Raw genomic sequence first — 26,189 nt, forward strand, 5'->3', positions numbered from 1 at the left:
GCTTACCAAACACATGTGCATCAACAACAAGCACATACCATTCATAAATATAACTATAGGAAAACAGATAGCATAGAGCACTACGAAAAGGAAAGCACAACTATGGTGCAACAAACAAATCAACATCTCAAGAGCCATCTTGCTCCTTTGTTGCCACAAGGCCTAAACAGGGTAACCACATGCGTGTGAATAATCAAGTCGTCTCACAACCAATCATAGCATGAGAGTGTAACACATGAAATAGATCAGGGCAGGAGTAACATCCATTCGGCCCGATAACGCACCCGTAGATAAGTTATGCTAAGTAAGCAAATCCGATCCATTATAGAATACTCATACTCATACTCATTAGGCCTACTACTAAGCCCCCAAACTGATTCATATCATCCCAAAATAGGTAAATAACCTCCCAAAATTCACAATGACCTGATCAATGATACATTGAATCAGTTGTCTTACCCTTAATACACTTTCACAGTCCGCAATCAACGAGATATTCTGCCTCCACAAGGATCAATATATAAACCTCGAGAATACAAAAATCTTCATACCTGATCTCTATCTCTCCCACTTAAATAACGGATACATCACACATACACAATCGCCTCATGAGATATTCTCCCATAAACCTTCCGCACCAAGTAGCAAAAATCTGAACATCTACAGTTACAACCCACACGATCTCTGTAGGACTAGTCAAGCCTCCGCTAATCAATATGCAATGCGTCTTCTACAACATACACTCTCCTAAGACAATACAACATAGTGGTGCCATTCTCTTAAACATCTGAAATCCCCCATGCTGTCTAGAACTCGTGACATTCCTTTCATAACTAAATCGAACCTTGTCCATTCAATCTCAATCCCACACGTCTCACCAGATATATCATGCCACAACATGAAAATACGAGAATTCTGTTATCAACTCTGAATCACGAATAGGGTACACACCCCATCCACCAGAAATCTTCCACTTAATTGAGTTCAGGGGAAAATCACAACACGCAACAACCTCCATATAGCTGTAGGAGACATCAACCTCAAGTCGTGGTCAAATCATCACAAACTCTTTAGAATCAATTTGCACATAACCAAACCATTAAAACTGAATCCCTCCAAATTTACTAAGTTACGCAGACTACCAAACTCGAAAAGTATTGCCACAAAACATCTGTAAAGCCCTATTATACCAACAGAATCAATCATCTCTATTACTATACTGGTCCAAGAGACTGCTAAACAGACCCCAACTTTCTCATATTACTCATGACCCACCTTCACGGCAATACTTCTCTTTCCCAGTATGCCATGGAACACAATCAAAACTCATCCTAAGTGATCCCAACATGAAATCTTGTCGTCTTAAGACTCATAAGCCATTCTATTCCCTCTTATACACCCAATAGTACCTCAAACCAAAATACCTGCTATGAAGAGCTCTTCTATGAATCTGAAGTTGTTTCTTCCATATCTCAAACATGGCCTCGCAGAACCGATAATGTTATTGAAATACCTCCAAGTCTCTTTCACAATCCAATGCAAATCTCGTATCCTTGGTCACGCAAAAAGCCAAAAATCCTTAGATACCACATATTGAACCTTGAACTCACTTGAACCATCCTTAAGAGTCACCCACTTAGTCCATGTCTCGAACACATAGCCCAAACATGAGCAAAAAACTTCTACTAAGGCATCTGAACAGCCTGGTCCCCTCCACCTCCATATCTTTCGGAACCCTCGGAGTCTTATTCTTCTTCTTCTTCTTTTTCTTCTTTTTCGGGGTAGGCTAACTTCTTGGCCTCGGCCTCGAGCCCCTTAGCAACTTCGATCTCCGCTGATAGATCGAAACCTAGAGCATGAATCTCCTCGAGGGCCTCTCTTCATGACTGTCGCTTCTCATAATAAACAATGTTCTTCAAGCGGTCCTGGGTCGCCTCGGTATCGGCCTTATATTGGGCCACCATCTCGTCGTCATCGACTTTAACCACTGCGGCCACTGACTTGTCTGTTTCAAGTTCCTTGGCCATAATGTTTTGATCAGAGGCAACCGAACTTAGCCGAGACTGGAGATCTTCAACCTTTTTAGCCTGCACCTCGAACTTTTCTTTTGTCGCTCGAAGCTGGACCTCAGCTGAAGTCAGTTGCACCCGAGCAGCCTCTTTTTTTGAGGCCAGGAGATCCATCCTGCCCCTCCATTCGTAGGTCTCGTCCTTGACAGCATCCATCTCAGCTCACGGTTGATCGATTTGATCGATTTTTTGTTGGACATACGGATTCCGACCGTTAGTCACCGAGCTTAGCGCTTCATCAATAACCTCAAATATTTTTACCTACTCAACCAAGTCATCATGCTCCTTTCGAACTACCTCCAGCTCAGCTCGGAGTTTCTTAACCTCCCCCTCGCGTTGCTCACTAAGAAGTTTGTATATATCTCTCTTCCCAGTAAGCTCTTTGGCTTCGGGCTCGAGGAGACTCAGCTCTTCTTGATATCGGAGGAAGGTCTCATGGTGAAGCACCGAAGCCTGCGAATACAAGGAAAAATATTAAGATCATTAAAGTAACCGAAGCTGCAAATGAAAAGGTTTGGCAACACCTTACCCGATTTAATGCCTGTTGCGCTTCATTGAACAAGCATGGAGATTCCACCTCGTTAATCTTTGACTCATCTTCTTCAGTGACCAGGCACCAGAGGTAACTAGCTACCCCAACGGGCGTCGAGATGACCCGGGCATCCTCCGGAATAGAGATAATAGTCGACCGCTTCCGATCGGGATCGGCACTCGGGGCAGGGAATCAGTTGACCAATCTCGGGCTCGAGCTAGATCCACATGTCCCTGAGGGCGGACTTTTTCTTGGTACTTCTAAATCACCCAGTCTGGTGACATCCTCTGTGGCAATAGAGTCCACGCCATCAAAAAAAGCTTTGAAGGGGATCATTCGCTCTTTGGACCCCCTCATTTGAACGCTCCTTCGCCGCTTGAGCTTCACAGAACACCAAGTTCGTGAACGAAGGTGATACTGTTATGTCGATGCCACCAAGTGGAGAAGAACCGGCTTCTTGGGGGTTCTCAACCCTCACTGATGCATCAGCCTCTTGAGTTTAGGAGCGATTGGCCTCCATCATCCCCCCTTCGATTGATGCCCGTTCTTCAGGGACCGATGGCTCCCGAGCAACTAAAATTTCCTCCTTTTCAGACTCGTCCCTGAGCCGGTAGAGGGAGTCTGAATCAGGTATTCGGTAGCTGGAGGTTTCTTTTTTCTTGCGAATAAGCCTCCTCTTTGCTTTCTTTTTCTCCAAGCTCAGAGAACTCGGAGCCCTTTTTCTCCTCACCCTGTTTCAAAGCAGGGGACTCGGTGGGGAAATCATCACTACCGTATAGGGGCTCATTTGGACATCCTTGGGTAAACCTGCAAAAACGAATAAAGCAAGTAAGGACTTAATCATGCAAAGGGGAAACCAAATATCATTTATGAGACAAATCTCACTATGCGAACGGGCCTCCTATCGGCCCTTCGAAAGCTCTTGCCACGAGTGCTCGGAATAAGGCCTTTGTGATAAGATGCCCTCGACCCACTCCTTGAGTCGGGGAATTGCATTTGGGATCCGAGCAACAGCTGCATCATCATAGAACACCGATAAGAAAGAAGAAAAAGGGCGATAAATAAACCCTTGGAAGCAAAAATATATACTTATGTTTCAAGTTCCACTTCTCAGGAAATGGCATGTGCTCGGCCGGGATCAAGTCTGAGGTCCTCACTCGGACGAAACGGTCTATCCAACCTTGATCCTTATCTTCATTGATATTCGAGAATACAGCTTTACTGGCCCGATGTGCGAGCTTGATCAGTCCCCCTGGTAGAGTCGGGGACTGTATAAGCGCATAAGGTGGTCGATCGTGAAAGGGCATCCTTCGATCTTGCTTACAAAGAAGCGGAGGAGGATTACGATCATCCAGAAAGAAGGGTGAATTTGACCGAGGGTTACCTCGTATCTTTTGCAAAAGTCAACAATAACCGGGTCCAAGGGGCCCAGCGTGAAAGGATAAGTGTAAACACTTAAAAATCCCTCGACGTGGGTGGTGATGGCTTCGTTAGGTTCGGGAACCACCATGTGTTTATCAGCCCAGTTACAATCCTTCTTGACTTCAGAGAGAATATCCTTGGTGATCGAGCAGATATACCTCGAGACCTACTCATACCGGCCTGGTACAAAAGAGGGCTTTTCGACTTTAAAGTTAGCATTGACCGAGCATCCCCCTGGGGATGAACATTTTTAGAGGAGGTTCCGTTGCTGGTTCCTCGACAGCAGTACGTGAAGCAATCTCTTCGGTTGCCGGCCACGAGGTAGAAGGAGTTTCTTTTTGGGGAATGGTTTTGGAAGTTTTCGCCATTTCTTTATAGAGAAGGAATAAGGAAAAAGAGAAAGTTAAAAGAGTACACTCGGTGGTTTGGGAAAAAGTCGAATAAGAGTTCTTATAAAAGATCTGAAAGTAACCAAAATATAAGTACTTGGAAGTATTGAAATTTTTTAGGAACGAGGGAAAAAGGTTTGAATGTAAAGTTTGAATGAACGAATGAGGGGGTATTTATAGTTTTTCAGCAACGGTTCACATCTGGGAGTGGCCGACCAGCAACTGACAAGCATTAATGCCGTTTAGACTTGATTGACAAGACGTTTCGACTATTTTGTCGTTTATGTCGTGTGATATCGAAGAAAGAATTAGAAGTTCATGTCGTTTCTCATCGTCTACTCTCTAAAAAATGAGGGGACTAACTGTGTACGGTCGAAATCGAGCTCGACTCTGACATGACAGATTATGAACGTGACAACCAAAGACTGAAGACCGATCCCGAGTCCTATCGAGCTAGAACCCGGGGTCATGACGCTTGCCTTCGAGAACATTGAGTCCGTAACACCGGAGTGGACCTTAGCCCCGATTGAGCTCGAAGAAACATTGTTAGCATAACCAACAGAAGATCAAAATATACGTGACCGGTCGGATATTACGGCAGGAATCTCAGCACGTATCAATAAGGAACCAACAATCAGCAAATCACAAGATTTTTTACCTTTTATAGAATTGTACTTAAAGTAGGACTCCTCTACTACATAAAAGGGAATATGATAATCCATTGAACACATTGTAACACGCATTCTAAAGCAAAACATTATTATTCTCCTTAAATTCTTACTACTCTCTTTAAAGCTCTCATTTCTTCTGTCTTGATATCGATCGAAGTACCTAGTTCGAGGGTGATTAATTCTCCAGGGCTAAGACTGTTCAATTTGTGTGGTTTGCGTTTACTTTTCCATTACTTATTTCAATTACAATCTGATTTATCATTTTTGTATCAAGTTAATCCACGTATCCTTAAAACCACTTACAAATTCAATTGTTATCCGATTTTGAGGGTAAACACCTACAAATAAAACTGCTAAACACGACGAAAATGAGAGGTCTACAATTAATAGCTTATTTGGCTAAGCTTCTAATTCGAAAAGCACTTTTGAGCAGTAATTAGTGTTTGGCCAAGCTTTTAAAAACTGCTTTTAAGTGTATTTTTCTCAAAAGTGCTTCTCAGAAAAGTGCTTTCGGATAGATGCTACTTTTTTTTTTCTGCTTCTCAAAAATTGCTTCTACTTCTCCTCAAAAGCACTTTTTTCCTTCTAAAAGCTTAGCCAAACACCTCAATTTTTGGCCAAAAGCACTTTTGACCAAAAAAAGCTTGGTCAAACAGGCTATAAAACTCAAATACCGAAATACCCTTAAAAAATAACAACAAAGTCCTAATTTGTGATTGCATGGCGAAAAGAACTAGGACCTCATGTCAATAGATAAACTATACTAAAGTAATTTCTTTTTTTTTTCTCTTTCCATTTTGACAGATGTTGGATTATATTAAGCTTTTAGTTTTTTCTTGAAATTGGGAGTCATCTATCAGTTGGTTCTTCTTATTATTTTCTATAGCACTTAAACATAAAATTTGATTTCTCTATGTTTATCCGCTTTATGGGGGTACTATTATTATTGTTCTTAAATGGAAATTGAATATGAAAAATCCTCAATAGCTTTCTCAAGTTGATTTGTCTTTTGTACTTTCTAGGCTCATATCCGTTCTGGGTTGGATGGCTCTGTTTTTGTATGTGAATAAATTACCCATCGATTTGCAGGGTCATATCTGTTTTGGGTTTGGAGGGCTCTGTTTTTGTATGTGAATAAATTACGCAAATCAATTTCTATCTTTCTATGAATTTTCTACAATTTCAATATAGATGCATGCAGTCTGTCTTCCAATTATAATAGATGATTGTCTGCATTCTGCTACATTGCTTTTTGGGGTTTGCAGGGAAGTAAAGTTGATCAATTTCATAGCTATGGCATGTTTATTGCTATTTGCTAGCATTCAAGATGGAAGAAATCAATGCTCCTTTGGTTGTTGATTTGTAGTATTTGAATTTGAAGTAGATTTGTGTTTCGTTTGAAATTGTAACTGCTGAAACGCTTAAAATGATACCTTTTAGTATAAACTTTGCTGAATTATGGTGTATAGTCTTGTTTTTATTTTGGTTTCCTTTTGAAAAATTTATAGGATTGCAATATTGAGACTTAGGCATGCTGTTTTTTCTTCCGTCAATGGACTTTTTCCCCTTGTTTGGTGTTGTGTAAATTGCAATGGTTGAAGGTATTTTATCTGAATTATATGTTATATTCTGAGTTTAGCTGATTTTAAGATTTTGAGGAGGTATTATTTAGTTAAAGGGAAAATATTATGAGGAGGTTCTGTATATTGGGTTACAAATGCCTTCTTCAGATAGTTGTGGTTCTTCGATGCTATTTGCCTCATTCCGTCGTTTAATTCTGAGTATTAGAAGTGAACAACAGGTACATTCCCTGGACTTGAACCATAATTCTACCGTCCAGGAGTTTGGTTATGACAATCATTTGGCTCCTATTCCAGTAGGAATTATCTAAATCTCCAATGTTAGTTGTTGTGCTACTTCTGATAGAAGAAAGGAAGAAGAAGGGGATGGTGACCATTTTTTGTTTTTTTAGAGAAAAGGGTCAAAACTATCCCTCTACTACGTGAAAAGCATCACTTATGCCCTCTGTTCTACTTTCGGTCCGCTATTACCCCTAACATTACAAAAGTGGTGCAAAATATCCCTCTACTACGTGAAAAGTATTACTTATGCCCTCTGTTCTACTTTTGATCCGCTATTACCCCTAACGTTACAAAAGTGATGCAAAAATACCCCTCCTCCGTTAGGGCCTTCCACCATGGCTAATATCAACCTGTGTGGCCTAACATTATGTTGAGGTGAACGCCACATGACATGCCACCTCACCTCCCAACCCTATTTTACCACTCCCTCCACCTTTTCTTCTACCAATTACCTCCCCCTTCACCTAACAACCGTCATCATCACCTCCTTAGTACAAGGAAAATCAAAATAAATAGAAGAAAAGCTCCATTACCGGCAGGTAACAAAGATCCAAACTACGAATCTTCTAATATTTACAAGCAATTAAACCCCCGCCTAAATCACTAACACCCAAATAGCATCTAAGGCTAAGAAACTTAAAAAGAGAAAAAAAAAACCTCAACTTCCTGCAGCCCACAACTATTCAACCAAGTCCAATATATGTTATAGACTTATACCTCACCAATAACCACAACCTCATCCAAGTTCTTTGATTCAACTAATGCAGCACCAGCAAGGCAGCAATATCCTCCAACTCAATGGCATCTGACAAGTTAATTTCAACTAAATTCCCACAGTTTAACACCAAATTGGACAACCTCACATGGGTAAAAAACTTAGACCTTGATAGATTGATTGACCTCAACATTTTCTTGCATAAACTAGTTGTAATTGTGAGTGAATTGAAGCGCCTGTAATTCTAGGACAAAGAGAAAGATCAAGATTGGTAACTCGAGGTAATGGCCCAGTCATAATATGCATGTAACGTTGAACTTAAGCAAGTTATGGATGTATGTACTCTTTTACTCATAGAATTAGGTGACCAAATGTGAGAACCAAGTTTGTTTTGATAATTGTTACTTGTTGTATTATATCGTATTGTTACTTTAAATATAATATTTGTTTTGATTGTTACTTAAATTTTATTATATCGTATCGTTAAATCTGTCGTTACGTAACGACGAAAAGTGCCACTTTATGGAATGACCAATTTGGTGTGGTCGCGTCGTTTTCTTATTTTTTCCTCTCATCTTGCCCTTTTTATAATTAAAAAAATCTTATTTTATCCTTTACCCTACCTTTTTATATAATTATATTACCTCTTGTCTTACTTTTTTTTTATAATATTGTAAGTTTATTCTTCGTATTGTTGGTGCATAATATCATGAAATGACGAAAAACAATACAATCTATCCAAACATTGTATACATCAAGACGATACGATACAATACAATACAATACAATACTATACGATACATTATGAAACGATACATAACAACCATCCAAACAAGCTGTCAAAGAAAGAGGTGATGATGGCGGTTGTGGGTGGGTGAAGGGAGAGGTAATTGGTGGAAGAAAAGGTGGAGGGGTGGTAAAATGGGGTTGGACGGTGATGTGGCATGTCATCTCACAGTTCACCTCAGCATAATGTCAGGCCACATAGGCTGATTTAGCCATGATGGAAAGCCCTAACAGATGAAGAGTATTTTTGCATTATTTTTGTAATATTAGGGATAATAGTGGACCGAAAGTATAACGGAGGCCATAAGTGATCCTTTTCACATAGTAGAGGGATAGTTTTAACCCTTTTCCCTTTTTTTTTTAATTGAGGGGATTGTTTAAGTGGAGGATATTGGTCGATCAGATAATAGGTAAAATTAGGAATTTTTAGGAGTTGGACCTTTTATTTCTGAGGTGCCACGTGTCCCTTCGTTAAAATTAAGTGTAATTTTGAACAAATGTATTACGGTAAGAGTCCATATATACTATAATAGATAAGGGATAGTAAGTTTAAATAATTTTCAATAGTAAATGGGTATATTTGATCATTTTTTATTGTGAATAATATGTATACATGTGATTTAACACCATCATTAATTCAAAAAAAAAAAAAAAAAAGAAGGTTTGCGATTGATCAACGGTCCCTATATCTTCTACTTGGTACTACGTCAATATTGTAGCTAGATCGTACGGTTGCCAACATTCAAGCAGTTTTTTCTACATATAAAGCATTGAGATCGCTCTCTCACACGATTACTTCTTTTGTACAATTTCAGACAGTCATTTTGACTCTGCATTGCTCGCTTCTCGGTCAGTCTCTCTCTCTCTCCTCCCTTTACCTCCACCCAGATCGCTGTTGTTTATCTCTCTCTATATATATATATCTGTGTGTGTGTATACGTATTCTATTGAGTTGCTCCTGTTAAGTGTGAGATCCAAAGAACTTTAGTTCTTGTGAACCCTAATTTGCATAAAGAGGATCTTAATTGGAATTCAAGCGGCCCAAATAGTTAAAAAAAAATTAGCTGACAAATATTCATTGATTTCGATTATTCTTTCCCCTTTTTGAAACTCGTTATTGATTTCAAATGATTTTAGCTCACAGATTGGGTTTTAGGTGAGTGCGTGTGTGAGTGAGTTTGATCTATTCGGTTGCTGCTTTTAAAAACAGATTTAACCCCGAGTAAGGTGACTTTGAGATTTAAAGAACTGTAATGTTAGGCACCCAAGGGTAATTTCTTCCCATCTATCTAGTTACGTGGTACCTGTTGCTAATGGGAGGTGGCAGGTATCCCGTGGAATTAGTCGAGGTTCGCCCAGGCTGGCCGGACACCACGGTTATCAAAAAAAAAAAAAAGAACTGTAATGTTAGTAAACCCTTATTTGCAGTGAAAGAAATATTTTCTTAAGTGACTGATTGATACACAAATCATTAGGGTTTAATTTTCTTAGAATTTTTTAGTAAGTATTGGGACATTTCCTTATTTTGATTGATTTTTGGGCTTTGATTGTACAAATATTATCAAACGTTTTCTCTTCCAATACTTAAAGGAGAAATGCATGCCCATTGGTTGAATCTTTTCATTGTCTGCAGGTCGACTCATTTTATTCAATGCTTTTTCGAGAAAATTGTATCTCTGGTTGCAATTGAATGTGAAAGGGTATGGATTTGTGTATCAATGGGCGGGTCGTAAAGGTGGATTCTATGGTTTATATGCATATTGCTTCTACTTCTTGACATATGCACATACTGTGTGCACATGTTTAAATGTATGTTCATAATTTAAATTCTTTTTGTTAAGGTTCTTATATACATATTGTCTTTTTAAAATAGTTTAGGATTCAGGTTTATTGTTATACATATATTTCAACTCCAACCAAAGCCGGGGTGCACTTAGTTGTGTGTATATTCAAGTCCTTACCTTTTCAAAAAAGAAAAAATATTAAATCTAAGGCAGTAGTTGCACCTACTCTACTGTTTATGTGTTGCATCTACCTCTGTCATTGATTGACCTAAAAGAACACAGCTTCATGTTGTACAAGGAGCTGTAGTAATCTTTGGTGCTGAATTTCTCTACGTCCTGCTGATCTTGCAGTCTTTATTTTCGTTGTGACACCATTTCTTATTTTACGAAGTGGATTTGTGTAAGAGAAAATATAGCACTTGGCCCTCGTCGGTTGTGTAAGGGTTTCCAAAGGGGTGTAAATGGCCTTGGGCTACTCCACACCCATTGCTTTAAGGTTTTGTGTTGGGTGCTCAGATGCTTTGACAACTGGAATAAATAGAAAGATAATATTTTCTTGGAAGGTTCATTTGACCAGGAGCTGATCTTTATAAAATTTATAAGATTCGATCAAGTATAAATAAAAGAATCTTGTTATGCTTAATTTGTACTAATTGTGTGCAATTTACCCTTTTTTGGCTGTCTATTTTCAGATGGATTGGCAAGGACAAAAGCTGGTGGAGCAATTAATGCAGATACTGCTGGTGAGCTTTTCTGTTGTAGCATTCATCACAGGCTATGTGTTGGGTTCGTTTCAGATCATGCTGTTAGTATACGCTGGTGGTGTTGTCTTTACAGCGCTAGTCACCATTCCTAACTGGCCAGTCTACAATCGCCACCCTCTGAGTTGGTTGGACCCAAGTGAGGCCGAAAAGCATCCAAAGCCACAGATTACTAACCCCAGTACCAAGAAGAAGGCTGCCAAGAAGTAGGTTATTTAGCTGATTTTCACGTCCCTTCTACTTAAAGGTTTATGGTGATGTAGTGGATAAAATTGTTGGCGGCTTTATTTCCCTTTTCTTTTATGACATGAACTGAACACCTGGTTGCCCCGCATGATTGTTGTTAGGTCAACACATTGGCTAAAGAAAGAATCAGTTTTTACATTGCTGTGCTACTCTTATAACAGCCGCCACATAATTCTCATACCATCGCAAAATGACCTATATTGTCCTTACCACATCCTTCAGTAGATCATTAGTGTATATTCAGAAACTACTAAAATTGATATCTGCAAAAATATTATTCCTATTTCAAGGTGAAGAGTAAGTATTAAAGGAAGATCGGAATGAATATAGATTGAGTTGGATGTCCTGCTCGTTCTTGTCGCCAATTGCTGCGCCTTGCATGGGATGTCTTGTTGCATTTTCCTTACAGGGAATGCAGATATGTTCTACTCATTATTCGTACTTTTACTTTTTCCTTTTTGTTTTTGATTTTTTAGTAGAAATATGTTTTGATCTGAAAAACGCACCTGCCAACTTTGACTGAGAAGGAAATCGAGAATTTTCCAGCAGTAGCAACTTTTTAACTGTTCATCCGGATTTTAGCCTTTAGCAGTCCCTTGGTTATTGTTGGTCCAGGTACTTACAGGTGTTTAACTTAAATCTGATAGAATATAGTTGTAATAACTGCGGAACAATCATTGTTAAAGCAAATTCTTGTTATCTTTTTCAGTCTTCTTGAATAAAATCCGACCGTAAGGACACGACTGTCAATACTCAATATCTTAAAAGATGCCTCTTTGTACATGCTGAAATGGGCATCATCAGCAACTTCAGACACGAGCAAAATCCAGTTCTGGATAAAATGCTAGCAGCTTTAGATGTGTCAATTAGCAAGCTTCGGTGAAGCAACCAGGTGATCAAAAAGATACCTATTAGGCTATTACCACTTCTCCCCATTCACTAGGATGCAAAAGATAGAGGGAACAAGGTGATGCAAACTCCCTTATTAGACGTAACTATATCTCGTGTTAGCTTCCAGCATCGATTGAACTTTGAAGTGTTTTACGCATTTGCGACACAAATGCCGCCGGAACATTTTGCCACCTACATCATCTTAGGAATCCGTGGACCACTCTCAGCTTAACAAAAGAAGTCAGAAAAGCACTATTTACAACCCGTGAAGCATCAGGGTGTAATGGATGCATGCCTCCTAAAAATATCCAAGTTGTGTCAAATTATTGTTTTCTCTATTGATTTTCTTCCCTCATTGCTCTTAAAATAGGATTATCATCCTCCAGCATGTCATCTTCATCGAGTTCATCCAATCCATCTAGAAATGACTGGTTCACACTTTTACGAGATTGTCTCCTGTATTTCTTGGGCTCCAGCCGCGGTTCTGCTTGCACAACTCCCTTGTCTCCTACTTTGCACCTGTAAGAATGTCATAAGTAGATGTTTTTGTTTCTGATGGGGTTTGAAATGGTTTTCCATCAATGCCACAGATGAATATCGTTCACTATGCTTACCAGTTTAGGCAAAATGGACTAACAATAAGACTTAAAATCTATATCTATATATTATTATAAAAGCATGAATACAATGTCGGTTTACAAAAATAACCTTATAATATTAAGCATAATAACTCATAATAAAAGGACATAATCGGAATTCTAAATATTAGTCTTATAATCCTATTAGTTTTAGGATATAATACCACACGTTAGGAATCCTGCATGATTACCTTTAGGAATCCTATTAGTATAATTACTTTCGGGCTGTCTAATTCATATAAAATTGAACAAGTAAATATCTTTAGTCATGTAATTCTATTACTTTCAGGATATACTTCTTAAAAATTCCTATTACTAATTTAAATGGAAAACGTATTATAATATTCTATTACTAATTTAATTTGAGAATGTATTATATTGTCCAAATTCATTTAGAAAAAGGAGAGCCTGTATTATTATAAAAGCATAAATACGATATTAATATATCAAAATAGACCTAAATTATTAAACGGGAGAACTCATAGAAAGAGTACATAACTGCAATAACCTATTTTTTGGACTACAATACATTCTATGCCAATTTTTAATATTTAAGATTTTAAAATTAATAAAATTGTCTATTAAATTCTTATTAAAAATATGTAGGAAGGTTTAATAAAATCAATTTCATAAGAATCCTCTGTATTGGCAATAAATTATCACTCTATAATGTCCAATACCAAAAAAAAGTAATATTAAATAGACTGCATAAAGAGTTGAAATTGAGAAAAAAAATACCCCTACGATAATATATTTTTATATTATATTTAAAATATTTTCTTACTAAAATAATAGTTTTTTAAATCAATTTTTTGTGTAATATTGAAAAATACCCAACTATTAAACAAAACTAAGAAAACATTTAAGAATATAAATGTGTGAGAAAGAGGGGAAAAAATGGTTGGTAAGAGTCAATACCATTAATATTAAGATCTGAATCAACATAGAATAAATTATTTTTTATGTTAAAACCAAATAATTAGATCTTTTAATTAATTATTTAGCAAGAGAATCCAATTCAATAAATTTTTAAATTCATCATATGAGTAAAATTCTTATTCAAGTTAAAATTAGGTTACATAAATTTATTCCATAAAAAGAGTGTTAGAACACAAAGTAAAAATGTTAGTATATTATTAAGAATCAAAATGCCATACAAGTGTCTGAGGAAGCATAATCAAAGCCAAAAACAAGAACAAGCTTTCAAGACTATATTATAAAGAGTCAACTCTCCTATTACGGGATTATTCTTTATAGATGCCTCCGGCGAATCCAAATAATATTTCTATGTCACGCATTACTTGTAAATATCATATCAAGAGGCATTGCACTTTTAGCAATAATAGCAAGTGGTGTACCAACAATGATTTTATTGTGAGGTCACCCACTATAGATTTGATATACCTCTTCAAACAACTTGAATAACCATCACAAATATATCAAAAAGTAGAGCAATAATGCTAAATTTATAAGGAAAGCAAAATTGATAATATGGGATGAAGCACTTATGGCTAAGTGTCAAACGATCAAAATAATTGCCCGGAGTTCTAGAGATATATTGGATATTAATGAACCATTTGGTGGAAAATTAATGGTTTGGGATGTGATTTATGTCGAGTACTACCAATAGTTCCAAAAATCGACAAAAGCAAAGACTGTAAAAGCTAGCTTGTCAAAGTTATACTTCTAGCCTCAAATGAAATAGATTCAACTAACAAAAAATATAAAGTAAGATCAGATACAGTATTCAGTGTCTTCTTGCTTCGCGTCGGAAACGAAGAAGAGCATCCAATAAAAGATGATTTGGTTCTTCCTAAACACTTGATTATCAATCCCAATAGTAATAGTAGTGCATTTAATAAGAGAAATATTTCTATCATTAGTTAAAACGCAATTTGTGCAAATCGCATGATAGAATTAAAAAGATATCTTAGCTAGCAGAAATAAATATGTTGATCAACTAAATAAAAGGTTGGTTGCAAAATTTTATAGTGAAAATAAAATATTTTTCTATTTTTGACTTAGCAGAAAATGATACCAATAATTACTACTAAAGAAGAGTACTTATACTTTAATACCAAATGACCTTCTACCAAACATGTTTGTCGTTAAGCTTATTATTTCTTACGTATGTTAGTGTCACCGTTTATATAATAGACTAAGTTAAAATTGATCTTCCATTGTATGTAAGTTGATTCTGAAGAAATATATGCTCGTCATGCTACTGAAAAACTTAGATACGCCGAATAGTTTATGTAATAGCACACAAATGGTATATAAAAGTTTTGACAATAACGTCATACATGCAAAAATTATGATACTGGTCAATGTTCTAAGTATATTCTTATCTCTGAATTCAACTTTTGTCTTCCGAAACTAAGGAATGTCCTTTTAAATTTGTGTGAAAATAATTTTTAGTATGTTTATGTTTTGCAAATATAATAAATAAAGCACAAGGACAAACATCCTAAATATTGGACTATATTTACCGCAATGTATTTTCTTGCATGAACAACTGTATGTTGCACTTTGAAGAGAGATATCAAGATCGACAACAAGAGTTCTGGTTAAGACAGAGCGACCAAAGCATTAGGAGAAAACATACACAAAAAAATATTGTCCACAAAGAAGTGTTCGTTAAGATACCATCACATTAAATACTTTTAAACTATAACACATAATTATCCAACTGACATGACAAAACTGATTATTTGTGTAAGTTTTGATAATGTCCTTTTATTTTAAATTCATGTATTATGCTAATGTAATAATAATTTTCGGCATTTAGATGATTGTTGTATTATTATACATAAAATTCCTCTCATTAATTAAATTTTGCTGCTCCTTCATATAAATAAATATTTAAATCATCATGTGCCATTATTAACGTGCAACGCACGTTCATAGATACTAGTAAAATAAAATAAAATAATAAAGATTAGGAAGAGGAGCACAAGAAATCACAAAAAATAGTAGGCTAGTTAACTGAACTGCAATACTTAGTTTTACAGATACTCCGAAGGAAAACAGGTTTCCTTCCACGAATAAAGAGATGCAAATCAATGACAAGTTTAATCTACCAAGCACACACTTCACTGGGAAAAATGGCCTTTCAATATTTTACCATCTTTGATTAGGGGAGAACTGTAACCCTTATCATTGGATGATATGGTGTTATGATTATGTTGTAAAGAATATGGATTCTCATTTCTAGAGAATAATAATCCTAAAAAGGTGCTAATCAGCACTTCATTCTAGAAGCATCATGAGCAAGTATTAGAACTGCTACATATTAAAGGATGACGCAGGCAAATTTAGTCTTAGTGAGAGTTTCCTCAAATGGAAAAGCTTTACACAGCAAAAACGCCAATGACAAATTTGGCAACTAATCATAAGAATACTTGGTCACAGAAAAAGTATTGAAATATTATAGTTACATTTTAATTACAGAAACAGAAGGAACCAGATAACCATACATACATCTCTGATACTTGACCAATTCATAGTAGTTTTGACTTCTTACTTTGTGAAGAAAATTTCTAAGATGTACCTCTAGTTGTGTATGAACTGAATTGAATAAATATTGCATAGAAGTTCAGAGCTTTTCAGAACTTACCTAACATCACCCTCTCGTTTAGTTCCAATAGTCCTCAACTGAAACTCCTCCCTGATTTTAATTTCGTCAAGCAATTGAAGATAGTAGGGGTATCTCTCCCAATCGCCTTTTACAAGGCACCCCGGTTCACCAAGATGCAAGCAATTGTTGAATGCACACTTTGAAGGTTCGCCATCGTTAAGCATTTTGCGAATCTGAACTCAAAGTAATCAGATTGGAAATTACTAATGAAATTCGCATATATAGTTTGGTTCACATATTGTGCAACAAATACACAAAACTTAGAGAAGAAGCAGCGCCATCAGGACAAACCTCTGGAAAATGATGTGCAAGAGAATTTTTTGTCACTTTAATCAAACTAGGCTGGTTAAACCCTGGAGTATCAGCAAGATATCCTCCATCAGACAATGGAAGCAAGGACACATGCCTCGTTGTATGCTTTCCTCTGCCACTTCTTACTGACACTTCCCCAACACGCTGCTCTTCATACCACTTGCTCCCTAGAAGCTGCTAGTCATAATAAAGAAAAGGAAACAGTAAACTAAAGGTTTCTAAACAGAAGCAATAACATAATATAAAATGATGAAAAAAGGCCAAACGCACAGGATCAAACCAGTTTCCTTCTTCAACTGCACCAAGAATGTGCTTATTGCCTCTCAAAGCATTGATCAGGCTGGATTTTCCCACGCCACTTGGACCAACAATGACGGATGTTTGTTCTCTCATAATAAACTGGAGTGTATCAAGTCCACGCTTTGACTCAATGCTGCAAAAGATTGGTTCATAACCCCAATTACGAAGCCTAGATTTCCATGCTTTTATTTCCTGCCAAAGTTGATCACCGGCTTTTAGATGTCTATTATGAAATGATCAGAAAATACAAACAAGAGGGAAGAAATAGTATCAAAACTAACTGAAGTACATAAAATAAAACAGTCAATACATGCTAGGACGTTACACAATCTTCTCAGTGAAAACATGTTTTTCATATGTATCCTCCCTTTGTATTCTCTTTTTATCTTTTTATGCTTCTCTCTTTTGTCCATTTGAGTCCACTCTTGGAAACTCTAACAGGCTGATATTCTATTTTTCACTTTGCATCCTCGCTTACAACAAAGGTAATTCCCATGCAAAGAGACATGTATTCCATAAATCCATATTTAAGAAATGGAAAATAAATCTAATGCCAAGCATCACAAACATTACTTGAGAAAATCAAAGAAGAAATGACAACAGACAAGTAAAAGGATGTGTACAAATTAACAGGTAATCGTTTAGTAGGAATCATCCCAAGGCATAGTGATGTGCTCATAATGGACCTGAATTGCAAAATTGATACATATAATTCATTTATTTAAACCAAACTAGTTTGGGATTGCGATGTAGTTGATTGAAATACTAATGTGTTCATCTAATCAGTAGATTACTTACAATTCAGAGGCAATCATTTAGTAGAATCAATACAAAATTACTACCAAACAACTCAAATTATAACAACTACTACGCCTCAGTCTCAAATAAGTTTGGAGACGATGAATCCTCACTAATCACGTTACTCCAGTTAGATCATCTCATGCCAATATCATGCGGGTACAGATAAGAATATTAGAAGTTCTATATATTTTCTAAACATATAAATCTCTGAAAGGCTAAACCACTACTAGAAACATAAGACCTACAGTAAAAGTAGGAAGTATTAATTTCTTGTCAACTAATCAACACATAAATCAATACTACTTAAGCAGGTGAACTAAATATCATGTTCTAAGAATTATGACAAAACGCTATCATATAGCAGTATTTTTGTATTGCTAACCTCTTGAGAAACAAGTTCAGATTTATTCAAGGCAAGAGTGAGAGGAATTCCAGTGGATTCAGCTTCAACAAGGAACCTGGTGAGGGAGAATGACTCAACCTTCGGCTGATCCAATGAGAACAATACTAGCAAATGATCCACATTAGATACAGGAGGATCCAAAATCTCCGTCTTCCTCTGAAACACATTCTCAATAGCTCCTCGTCTATCCACCCAATCAATTGAACCTACCAATACCTTATCCCCTACCAATACTCTCCTCTTTATCTTCTTCAACACTGCCTTCACCACACACAACAACTCCACTCCTATTTCCCCTGAACCCTTCACGAACCTTCCAGAAGGTTCCGTACAAGTTTCTTGTGGAGGAAGTAACTGGACGATAACGCGCATGAAATTCGCTTGTGAAGAAGCGACGGTTCCGACGGCTTGGTCGTGAGAGAGGCGAGGCATGTTTTCGTGAGAGAGAATCGGTGCAAGAGTAGATAAATGCTTACTAATAGTCTCCCGAGCTTTGAGGAGATTTTTGTTCGGCTGTTGGAGCTTTCTTGAGAAATTGTTTGGGTTTTGATGCCGGCCGGCGGCGGCGGCCGCGGAGACGAAGCGGTGACGAGCCGCGGAGACGGCGAAAGGAAGCCGGAGAAGTGAAAACGAAGCTATCGTCATTTATGGAGAAGGATAAAAGGTGATGGCTTTAACGCTGAGAAGAAATGCGAGCAGCCATGAAATTTGAAGGTTTTGTAGTGTAGCTATGGAGAGTATTTGAGCAGAGTCCAGTGTTTTCCGCGTGTGAAGAGCAGTTGAGGAGAATGCAAAACGAGCTTGCCACGCGGCAGTATATTTTCGGATAATTTTTCCTCTTTTTGTTGGTTCTTTTTTTCTTTTTTCTTTTTTCTTTTAATTATAAGGAAAGGTCGAAGAAATGCAAGCTCTAAACTATGGCTGTCCAACAGAAGGGATAAAATTATCGGGATAGGACGATATTTAATCGGGACGGTAGCGGTACGGGACAGAACGAAACGGAACGGGACAAACGGGATGAAACGGTAGGCCTATCCCGTCCCGCTAACAAACGGGACGGGACGGGACGAACGGTAGGCCCATCCCGTCCCGCTAACAAACGGGATGGGACGGAACGGGACGGGACGGGTTCGCAGGCCTTAAGTGCCGTTTTAAAAAAAAAACTATTTAAGCATTGAGTTTGGCAATGGCTATTCTTTTGACAATGACTAAGTTTTTAAAGTTTGCAACAACTAGTTTTTTGACTTATTTAATAAACTTAAAAATTAAACGAAAATTAGAAAACTAAGTAAAGAATTATAAAATATTAAAACAAAAGACTTGTAATGCAATATTCTACTAATTATAAATTTATAATAGAGTTATAATTTATTTAATATAATTTCAAGCTATTAAGTAACTAAGTAAGAGTGTAAGACAATTCATAAAAAAATTCAACGCTTAGAGCCTTTTATTTTATTAATAGAACTTTCAAATCTCACATACAAATATAATTCTTTTGAAGAGCACCTAATCTACGCAGCCATCTTCTAGGAAGGGTTCTGTTTGAACTAGGCCTCTTAGTAGCCAATTACAAATTATCATACTAATATTTGTAAACTCATATATAATTTCGTTGTGACTTATCTATAATTTCTCTCGGACATTGTTCTGAAATTGGCAATGTTGATTGATGTTCCATGAGTTCCATGCTGTTATCGCTCCCAGTGCTAAGTATCTCATTGTATTCCTCTTCTTCTTCCCTAGTGGTTAATTTTTCAAAACCAAGATTTCTTCTTTCTGAATTAATCCAATCTCTGAATAATACGGAAATCTCTAGGCTGTCTTCCGCTAATGAATGTCTATGATCTCCGATTTGAAATCTTGCCGCGCTAAAAGCACTCTCTGATGCTACTGATGATGCTTGAATAGTAAGGATATCTCGGACCATTATTGAAAGTGTTGGAAAAGTCTTGACACGCTCCCTCCACCATGGCAAAAGTTGTTCGTTGCCTTCTTCGTCTTTAATACTTACCAATCCTTGATTAAGATAAGAATCAAGTTCATCATCAATAGAGGAATCAAAACCTGTTATATCATCCATATCTTCCCATAGAACTTCTACTCTAGACTTAGAAGTAGAAGGAGCAGTTTCACCACTTGTTGTTTCCATAGATTTATATTTATCAAACATTGATCTAACGTAAGAATATATGTTAGCTTGGCAGTTTTCGAGAGATGGTTGTTCATTTTCTTGAATTGCTAAATTCTCATAATTTTCATGAACAAGTCCATTTGCACCTCTTAATTTTAAAGATGGGTTAAGTATAGTAGAAATTAAATAAACTTGGGGAATAGGGAAAAAATATTTTTTAAATTTTATAATCATTTCATTAATGGCCGGTGCATAAGTTGGATTAGTTTTATACTTACCAAATACAACAAAAATTCCACAAATATACCATAATATTTGTGTAACAGTAGGATAATATATGCCAGAAAATTATTTTGTAGCATAATAAATTTTTTCTAAAAATTTATTAAGCTCTTTGATATGATCCCAATGAGAATCAACAATTTGATTAGTAGGGATACCATTATGCATATTAAATACCTTTTGTATAGGCACTCGATAATCATAAGCAACTTTAAGCATTTCATAAGTAGAATTTCACCTAGTACAAACATCTTTTGGAACTTTTCTATATGGAAGGTTAGCACTAGCACATTGTTGAGCAAATTCACGAATTCTACTTGAAACTCATCACTTGATAGTTGATAGTGAAAAAATAGAGAGAATAATATAGATAGAATGTAAGAGATTTGAGAGAGAATGATTGATTTTTGTGGGAAAAAATGAAGAAGGATGAGGGTATTTATAGTAGAAAATAGGGCCAAAGTATAATTTAATAAACTTAGGGGTTATATTAAAAGTTTGGAGGGGGGGATAATTTTTTTTTTGGGGGGGGGGGGGAGGCCAATTATAGCCGTTTTTGGCCGTTGCCCAATGGCTAGAATTCAAAAAAAAAAGGACGCGGGACAGGCGGGATAGGAGGAAACGGGACGAAATGACCATCCCGTGTCTCGTTTAACATGGACCCATCCCATTTAGAATTAAGTAGGACGGAACAAGACAGGACAGGACGGGACGCAGGACGGAACGGCCCGTCCCATTGGACAGCCTTACTCTAAACCAAATGAAAGAACTTTGACAACTGGTGATACCTAACTTCATAACACATTAAGCAACCACCTTGATATGAAATTAGCTGAATACACAGACAAGCCTTAAACTTGCTCGATATTTTATTTAGACATTTAGGTGTAGTTTGATACATTAGATAAGGATAATAATTTTGGATGAAGTTTGGAATTAAATTTATTCTATATTTGATTTGAGATATTAGCTAATTTCGGAAAATATTTTACACTAAAATAATAAGATTAATTATCTCATATAGAATGTGGAGGATATCCCACCCTTGTACTAGAGGCATTCCTACACTAAGGGTTGTACCTATTGAACATCTAAATTTAAATTAAACTGTGTCTGTTGAACATACATCGCTGACATGGCACAATATATATAATACAATCTCCTCCAAGAGCGTGAAAAGCCTTAATAGTTTTTTTTTTTACTTTTTAAATTTTTTGCTTGTCTCCTCCAACCTCAATCTGGCGCTGCCATTTCCAACACCTTCGCCATCTTCGACCATCATCCACTTTCCTCCTTTATCCTCGTCATAATTGTCACCACTACCATCCTACTTTTCATTTTCTCTCTTTTCTCGCCATCACCAAATCTACCACAACCTACCACCACGTGCTCCTCTCTCCTCTTTCCTTCTATCACTAGCACCTTTAAGCCACTAATGTCATTAGCCAAAAATTTGACTGTGTTAACTAATTTGATTGGGGAAAGAATATAATGAATGAGGAAAATAACTCACATTCAGTTTCAAGATTCGAACACATGCAACCAAACAACGTCTTCCTTAATTTCATGGTTAATAGAAACTCATTATTTTGAGTCAATTTCTTAATTCTCAAATTGTACAATACACTAAATTTGGTGCCAAACCACCTGAATTAAACACATCCCATAATCAAATAAATTGAAAACTAAATGGTAAATCACTTTGCATAGTTTTTAGTTTAGTAATTACAGTCCCAGTCGAAATAGAGAGCACTCTGTTAGTCAATACGTATTGCTATGAAACAGTAAACTTTCTAAAACAGGAAAAACATAAACAGAAAGTTAACAACAACAGAATGTCGAAATAATTTCTGAAATAATAATTTCGGAATAAATCGAGCCCACTGAATGCACAGTGTGTCCTTAAGAAAATTATTTCCCTCAAGTACCTGAGGTACTGGAATATTATCCTCCCAAGATAGAACGATTTAAACTCACCGGAGTGTTGGCACCAAAAACGCCGATGAAACATCGAACCACTTAAAGGCTGTAAAACACACTGAAGATTTTGTGCAGAAGAAGAAGAAGAGCAAAATATTTCGTAAGGAAAGATTCTGGGATTCAAAGCACCAGACCGGGTCGCGTCGCGGGTCTTGGGTTATTTCGGGTTGAATTTTCATTAATTAATTAAATAATTGAAAGAAATTTTGTCCAAAAAGATTAATCAATCAATCTTTGACCAAATTCGAATCCGAATCCGATTCCGAAGCCGAAGATGAAGCCGAGCCGAGCCGAGCTACGACGACGACGGCGCGAGGCTTACTTTCTTTCCAACCCATTTAACACCAAGAGAAGTTCTTTCTCAGTATAAGCACATTCACTTTTATTTTCACTACTAATGAGGGACACTTTACTCTTTCCAAAGCAAAAGGGAGCTCACTTTCCCTCCAATTTCTTCCCTCCATTTTCCATTCACCAATCTTTAATCCCAACAATCCTCCACATGAATGGGGAATGGCTATAAGACAAAGGAATATACGGACGAGTGTGTGTTTTATATGCAAGGATTAATTGCATCTGGATAAGTAGGTTTCCTTTTGAACTTTCCGTAGTGAACTTATATCGGATATACTCGGTCAATCGGTAGATTTGATATTTTTGAACCGTCGAGCTTTGTTGTATACCTAGACAACATAAGTCACACAATCAATCCTTAACCATCTATGGTTCTCACGGTTGTGTTCGTTTCAGCCATGAACACAACCTGGTTTCATGAGTGCTTAGAGAATGGGCCTTTACTTTCATTCCCCTTGAAGCGGCTTACACTTTACACTCACATAGGTGATTTCTAAACATGTAATCCTGTAGACACACTATCTGGCCTGCCAAACTTAGCAAATCATTAAAAAGCTTTAAGCTTTATTGACTCATCAAAAAGCCTTAATGCTTTACCTCGATTTCTGAACATTATCTTCATCACGAGAATGGGTTGAGTTATTTGAAAATGTTGAACTGTCATTCATAACTTTGTTTGATCTCTTTGAACCTAGCTCTTGGGATCTCCAGTCTGCTAGGTAGAGTTACCACCATGATGACTTGTCCTAGGCCTTAACCCCATTCCCTTTGATGATCTTTCAACTGCCTCTCTAGATAGGCCTTTTGTAAGCGGATCAGACACGTTATCTCTTGACTTTACGTAGTAAATCGTGATAACACCACTAGTGAGTAGTTGTCTAACGGTATTGTGTCTCCGTCGTATATGACAAAATTTTCCGTTATGTGCCCTGCCTATTGCCGCTTGACTATCACAATGTATACATATTGGTGCCAAAGGTTTGGGCCAAAATGGAATATCTTCAAAGAAATTCCAGAGCCATTCAGCTTCTTCACCGGCCTTATCTAAAGCTATGAATTCAGATTTCATTGTAGAACGGGCGATGCACGTTTGTTTGGATGATTCACAAGACACTGCTCCACCCCTAATTGTAAAAACATATCCACTCGTGGATTTAACTTCAGATGATCCAGTGATTCAATTTGCGTCACTATATCCCTCGATCACGGAGTGATATTTGTTATAATACAAAGCGTAATTTTGGGTATGTTTCAGATACCCCAAAACTCGTTTCATTGCCATCCAATGTATTTGATTGAGATTACTTGTAAACCGACTCAGTTTACTAATAGCACATGCTATATCTGGTTGCGTACAATTCATGTTATACATCAAACTTCCTAATACTCTTGCATAGTCCAGTTGTGAGTCAATTTTACCTTCATTCTTTTGAAGTGTATAACTCACGTCAATTGGAGTCTTGGCAATTTTGAAATCCAAATACTTGAACTTGTCAAGTACCCTTTCAATGTAGTGAGACTGTGATAATGCTAGACCTTGTAAAGTCTTGTGAATTCTGATTCCTAAGATCACATCAGCAACTCCTAAGTCTTTCATATCAAATTTGTTAGCCAACATGCACTTAGTAGCATTTATATCTGCCATATTTTTGCTCATTATCAACATGTCATCAACATATAAACAAACAATGACTTCATGTCCTGGAGTATTTTTAATGTAAACACATTTGTCACACTCGTTGATTTTAAACCCACTTGCCAATATTGTTTGGTCAAATTTGGCATGCCATTGTTTGGGTGCTTGTTTAAGTCCATAAAAGTGACTTAACAAGTTTGCACACTTTCTTTTATTTATCCGGAACCACAAAACCCTCAGGTTATTCCATGTAAATCTCTTCCTCCAATTCTCCATTTAAGAAAGCTGTTTAACATCTATTTGATGGATTTCAAGACCATACACGGCTGCCAGTGCCACTAACACCCTAATAGATGTTATCCTCATTACTAGCGAGTAAGTGTCAAAGCAATCAAGGCCTTCCTTTTGTCTATAACCTTTGACAACAAGTCTTGCCTTATATTTGTCAATAGTGCCATCAGCTTTCATTTTCTGTTTAAAGATCCATTTCGAACCTAAATGCTTATTTCCTGGAGGAAGGTCAACCAATTCCCATGTATGGTTATCTAAAATTGATTGAATCTCACTATTGACTGCCTCTTTCCAAAATGCTGAATCAGAAGATGACATAGCTGCTTTAAAAGTTTGAGGCTTATTTTCAAGTAAGAATGTCACAAAATTTGGTCCAAAGGAAGTATATGTTCTTTGACGTTTGCTACGCCTTAGATGTTCTTCACTTGGAATATTTTCCTTTGGTTCTTCCCGTGGTCGTTTAGGTCTTTCACTTAACGATTCACATTCAGTTTTATACGGATAGATGCTTTCAAAAAATTCAGCATTATCTAATTCAATTACCGTATTAATATGAATTTCAGGATTATTAGATTTCTGAACCAAAAACTGACATGCTTTACTGTTTGTAGCATATCCAATGAAAACGCAATCCACGTTTTTTGGTCCGATTTTACCTTTTTGGGTAAAGGTACTTGTACCTTTGCTAAACACCCCACACTTTAAAATATTTCAAGTTGGGTTTTCTTCCTTTCTATCTTTCATATGGAATTGATTGCGTTTTGCTATGGGGTACTCTGTTGAGTATTCAGTTAGCTGTAAGGTTAGCTTCCCCCTAAATACTCTGCAGTAATCAAGAACTTATTAATAAAGAATTCATCATTTCCTTAAATGTCCGGTTTTTCCTTTCCACAATTCCATTGGATTGAGGTGTGTAGGGGGCAGTAGTTTGATGGATAATTCCATATTCCGAATATATTTCTGCAAACGGAGATTCATATTCTCCACCCCTATCACTTCTAATCATTTTGATCTTTTTATTAAATTGATTCTCCACTTCATTCTTGTATTGCTTATATGCTTCAATTTTTTCATCCTTACTCTTAAGCAAATAAACATAACAATATCGAGTGCAATCGTCAATAAAAGTAATAAAATACTTTTTTCCACCTCGAGATGGTGTCGACTTCATATCACAAATATCAGTATGAATTAAGTCTAAAGGATTTGAATTCCTTTAAACAGACTTATAAGGATGTTTTACAAACTTAGATTCAACACATATTTGACATTTTGATTTATTATACTCGAATT

The 26,189-nt window shown here is 36.8% G+C and overlaps 2 protein-coding genes across 4 annotated transcripts; one reads left to right on the top strand and one right to left on the bottom strand.

The window, feature by feature from the left end:
• Window positions 1-9,248: 9,248 nt before the first annotated feature.
• Window positions 9,249-11,375, top strand: LOC107788042 (signal peptidase complex subunit 1). 2 transcript variants are annotated; one of them, XM_075230849.1, is made up of 3 exons: window positions 9,249-9,295; window positions 10,080-10,255; window positions 10,923-11,375. In XM_075230849.1, exon 3 carries the CDS (start codon window positions 10,923-10,925, stop codon window positions 11,199-11,201), a length of 279 nt encoding a protein of 92 aa, XP_075086950.1. In that variant the 5' UTR covers window positions 9,249-9,295; window positions 10,080-10,255; the 3' UTR covers window positions 11,202-11,375. The 2 variants fall into 2 exon arrangements, with proteins under 2 accessions (XP_075086950.1, XP_016465172.1); XM_016609686.2 differs by having other exon boundaries at window positions 9,277-9,295; window positions 10,080-10,181.
• Window positions 11,376-12,225: 850 nt separating this feature from the next.
• Window positions 12,226-19,032, bottom strand: LOC107788041 (small ribosomal subunit biogenesis GTPase RsgA 1, mitochondrial-like). 2 transcript variants are annotated; one of them, XM_016609685.2, is made up of 5 exons: window positions 18,199-19,032; window positions 16,986-17,207; window positions 16,695-16,889; window positions 16,383-16,576; window positions 12,226-12,647 (listed from the first exon to the last, which is right to left on the bottom strand). In XM_016609685.2, exons 1-5 carry the CDS (start codon window positions 18,862-18,864, stop codon window positions 12,464-12,466), a joined length of 1,461 nt encoding a protein of 486 aa, XP_016465171.1. In that variant the 5' UTR covers window positions 18,865-19,032; the 3' UTR covers window positions 12,226-12,463. The 2 variants fall into 2 exon arrangements, with proteins under 2 accessions (XP_016465171.1, XP_075086949.1); XM_075230848.1 differs by having other exon boundaries at window positions 16,695-16,892; window positions 18,199-19,030.
• Between the last annotated feature and the right edge of the window lie 7,157 nt (window positions 19,033-26,189).

The sequence above is a fragment of the Nicotiana tabacum genome, chromosome 15 (genome assembly GCF_000715075.1).
Source record: "Nicotiana tabacum cultivar K326 chromosome 15, ASM71507v2, whole genome shotgun sequence".
Taxonomy (NCBI): Eukaryota; Viridiplantae; Streptophyta; class Magnoliopsida; order Solanales; family Solanaceae; genus Nicotiana; species Nicotiana tabacum.

Bases quoted from the DNA above. Each gene is read 5' to 3' on its own strand.
- LOC107788042 (XM_016609686.2), top strand. From the start codon at position 10,149: ATGGATTTGTGTATCAATGGGCGGGTCGTAAAG. The intron at 10,182-10,922 runs GTGGATTCTATG...GTCTATTTTCAG, and splicing joins TCAATGGGCGGGTCGTAAAG to ATGGATTGGCAAGGACAAAA.
- LOC107788041 (XM_075230848.1), bottom strand. From the start codon at position 18,864: ATGACGATAGCTTCGTTTTCACTTCTCCGGCTTCCTTTCGCCGTCTCC. The intron at 17,208-18,198 runs GTTAGCAATACA...CAACTTTGGCAG, and splicing joins CTGAACTTGTTTCTCAAGAG to GAAATAAAAGCATGGAAATC. The intron at 16,577-16,694 runs GTTTGTCCTGAT...CTTTGAGTTCAG, and splicing joins TTGCACATCATTTTCCAGAG to ATTCGCAAAATGCTTAACGA.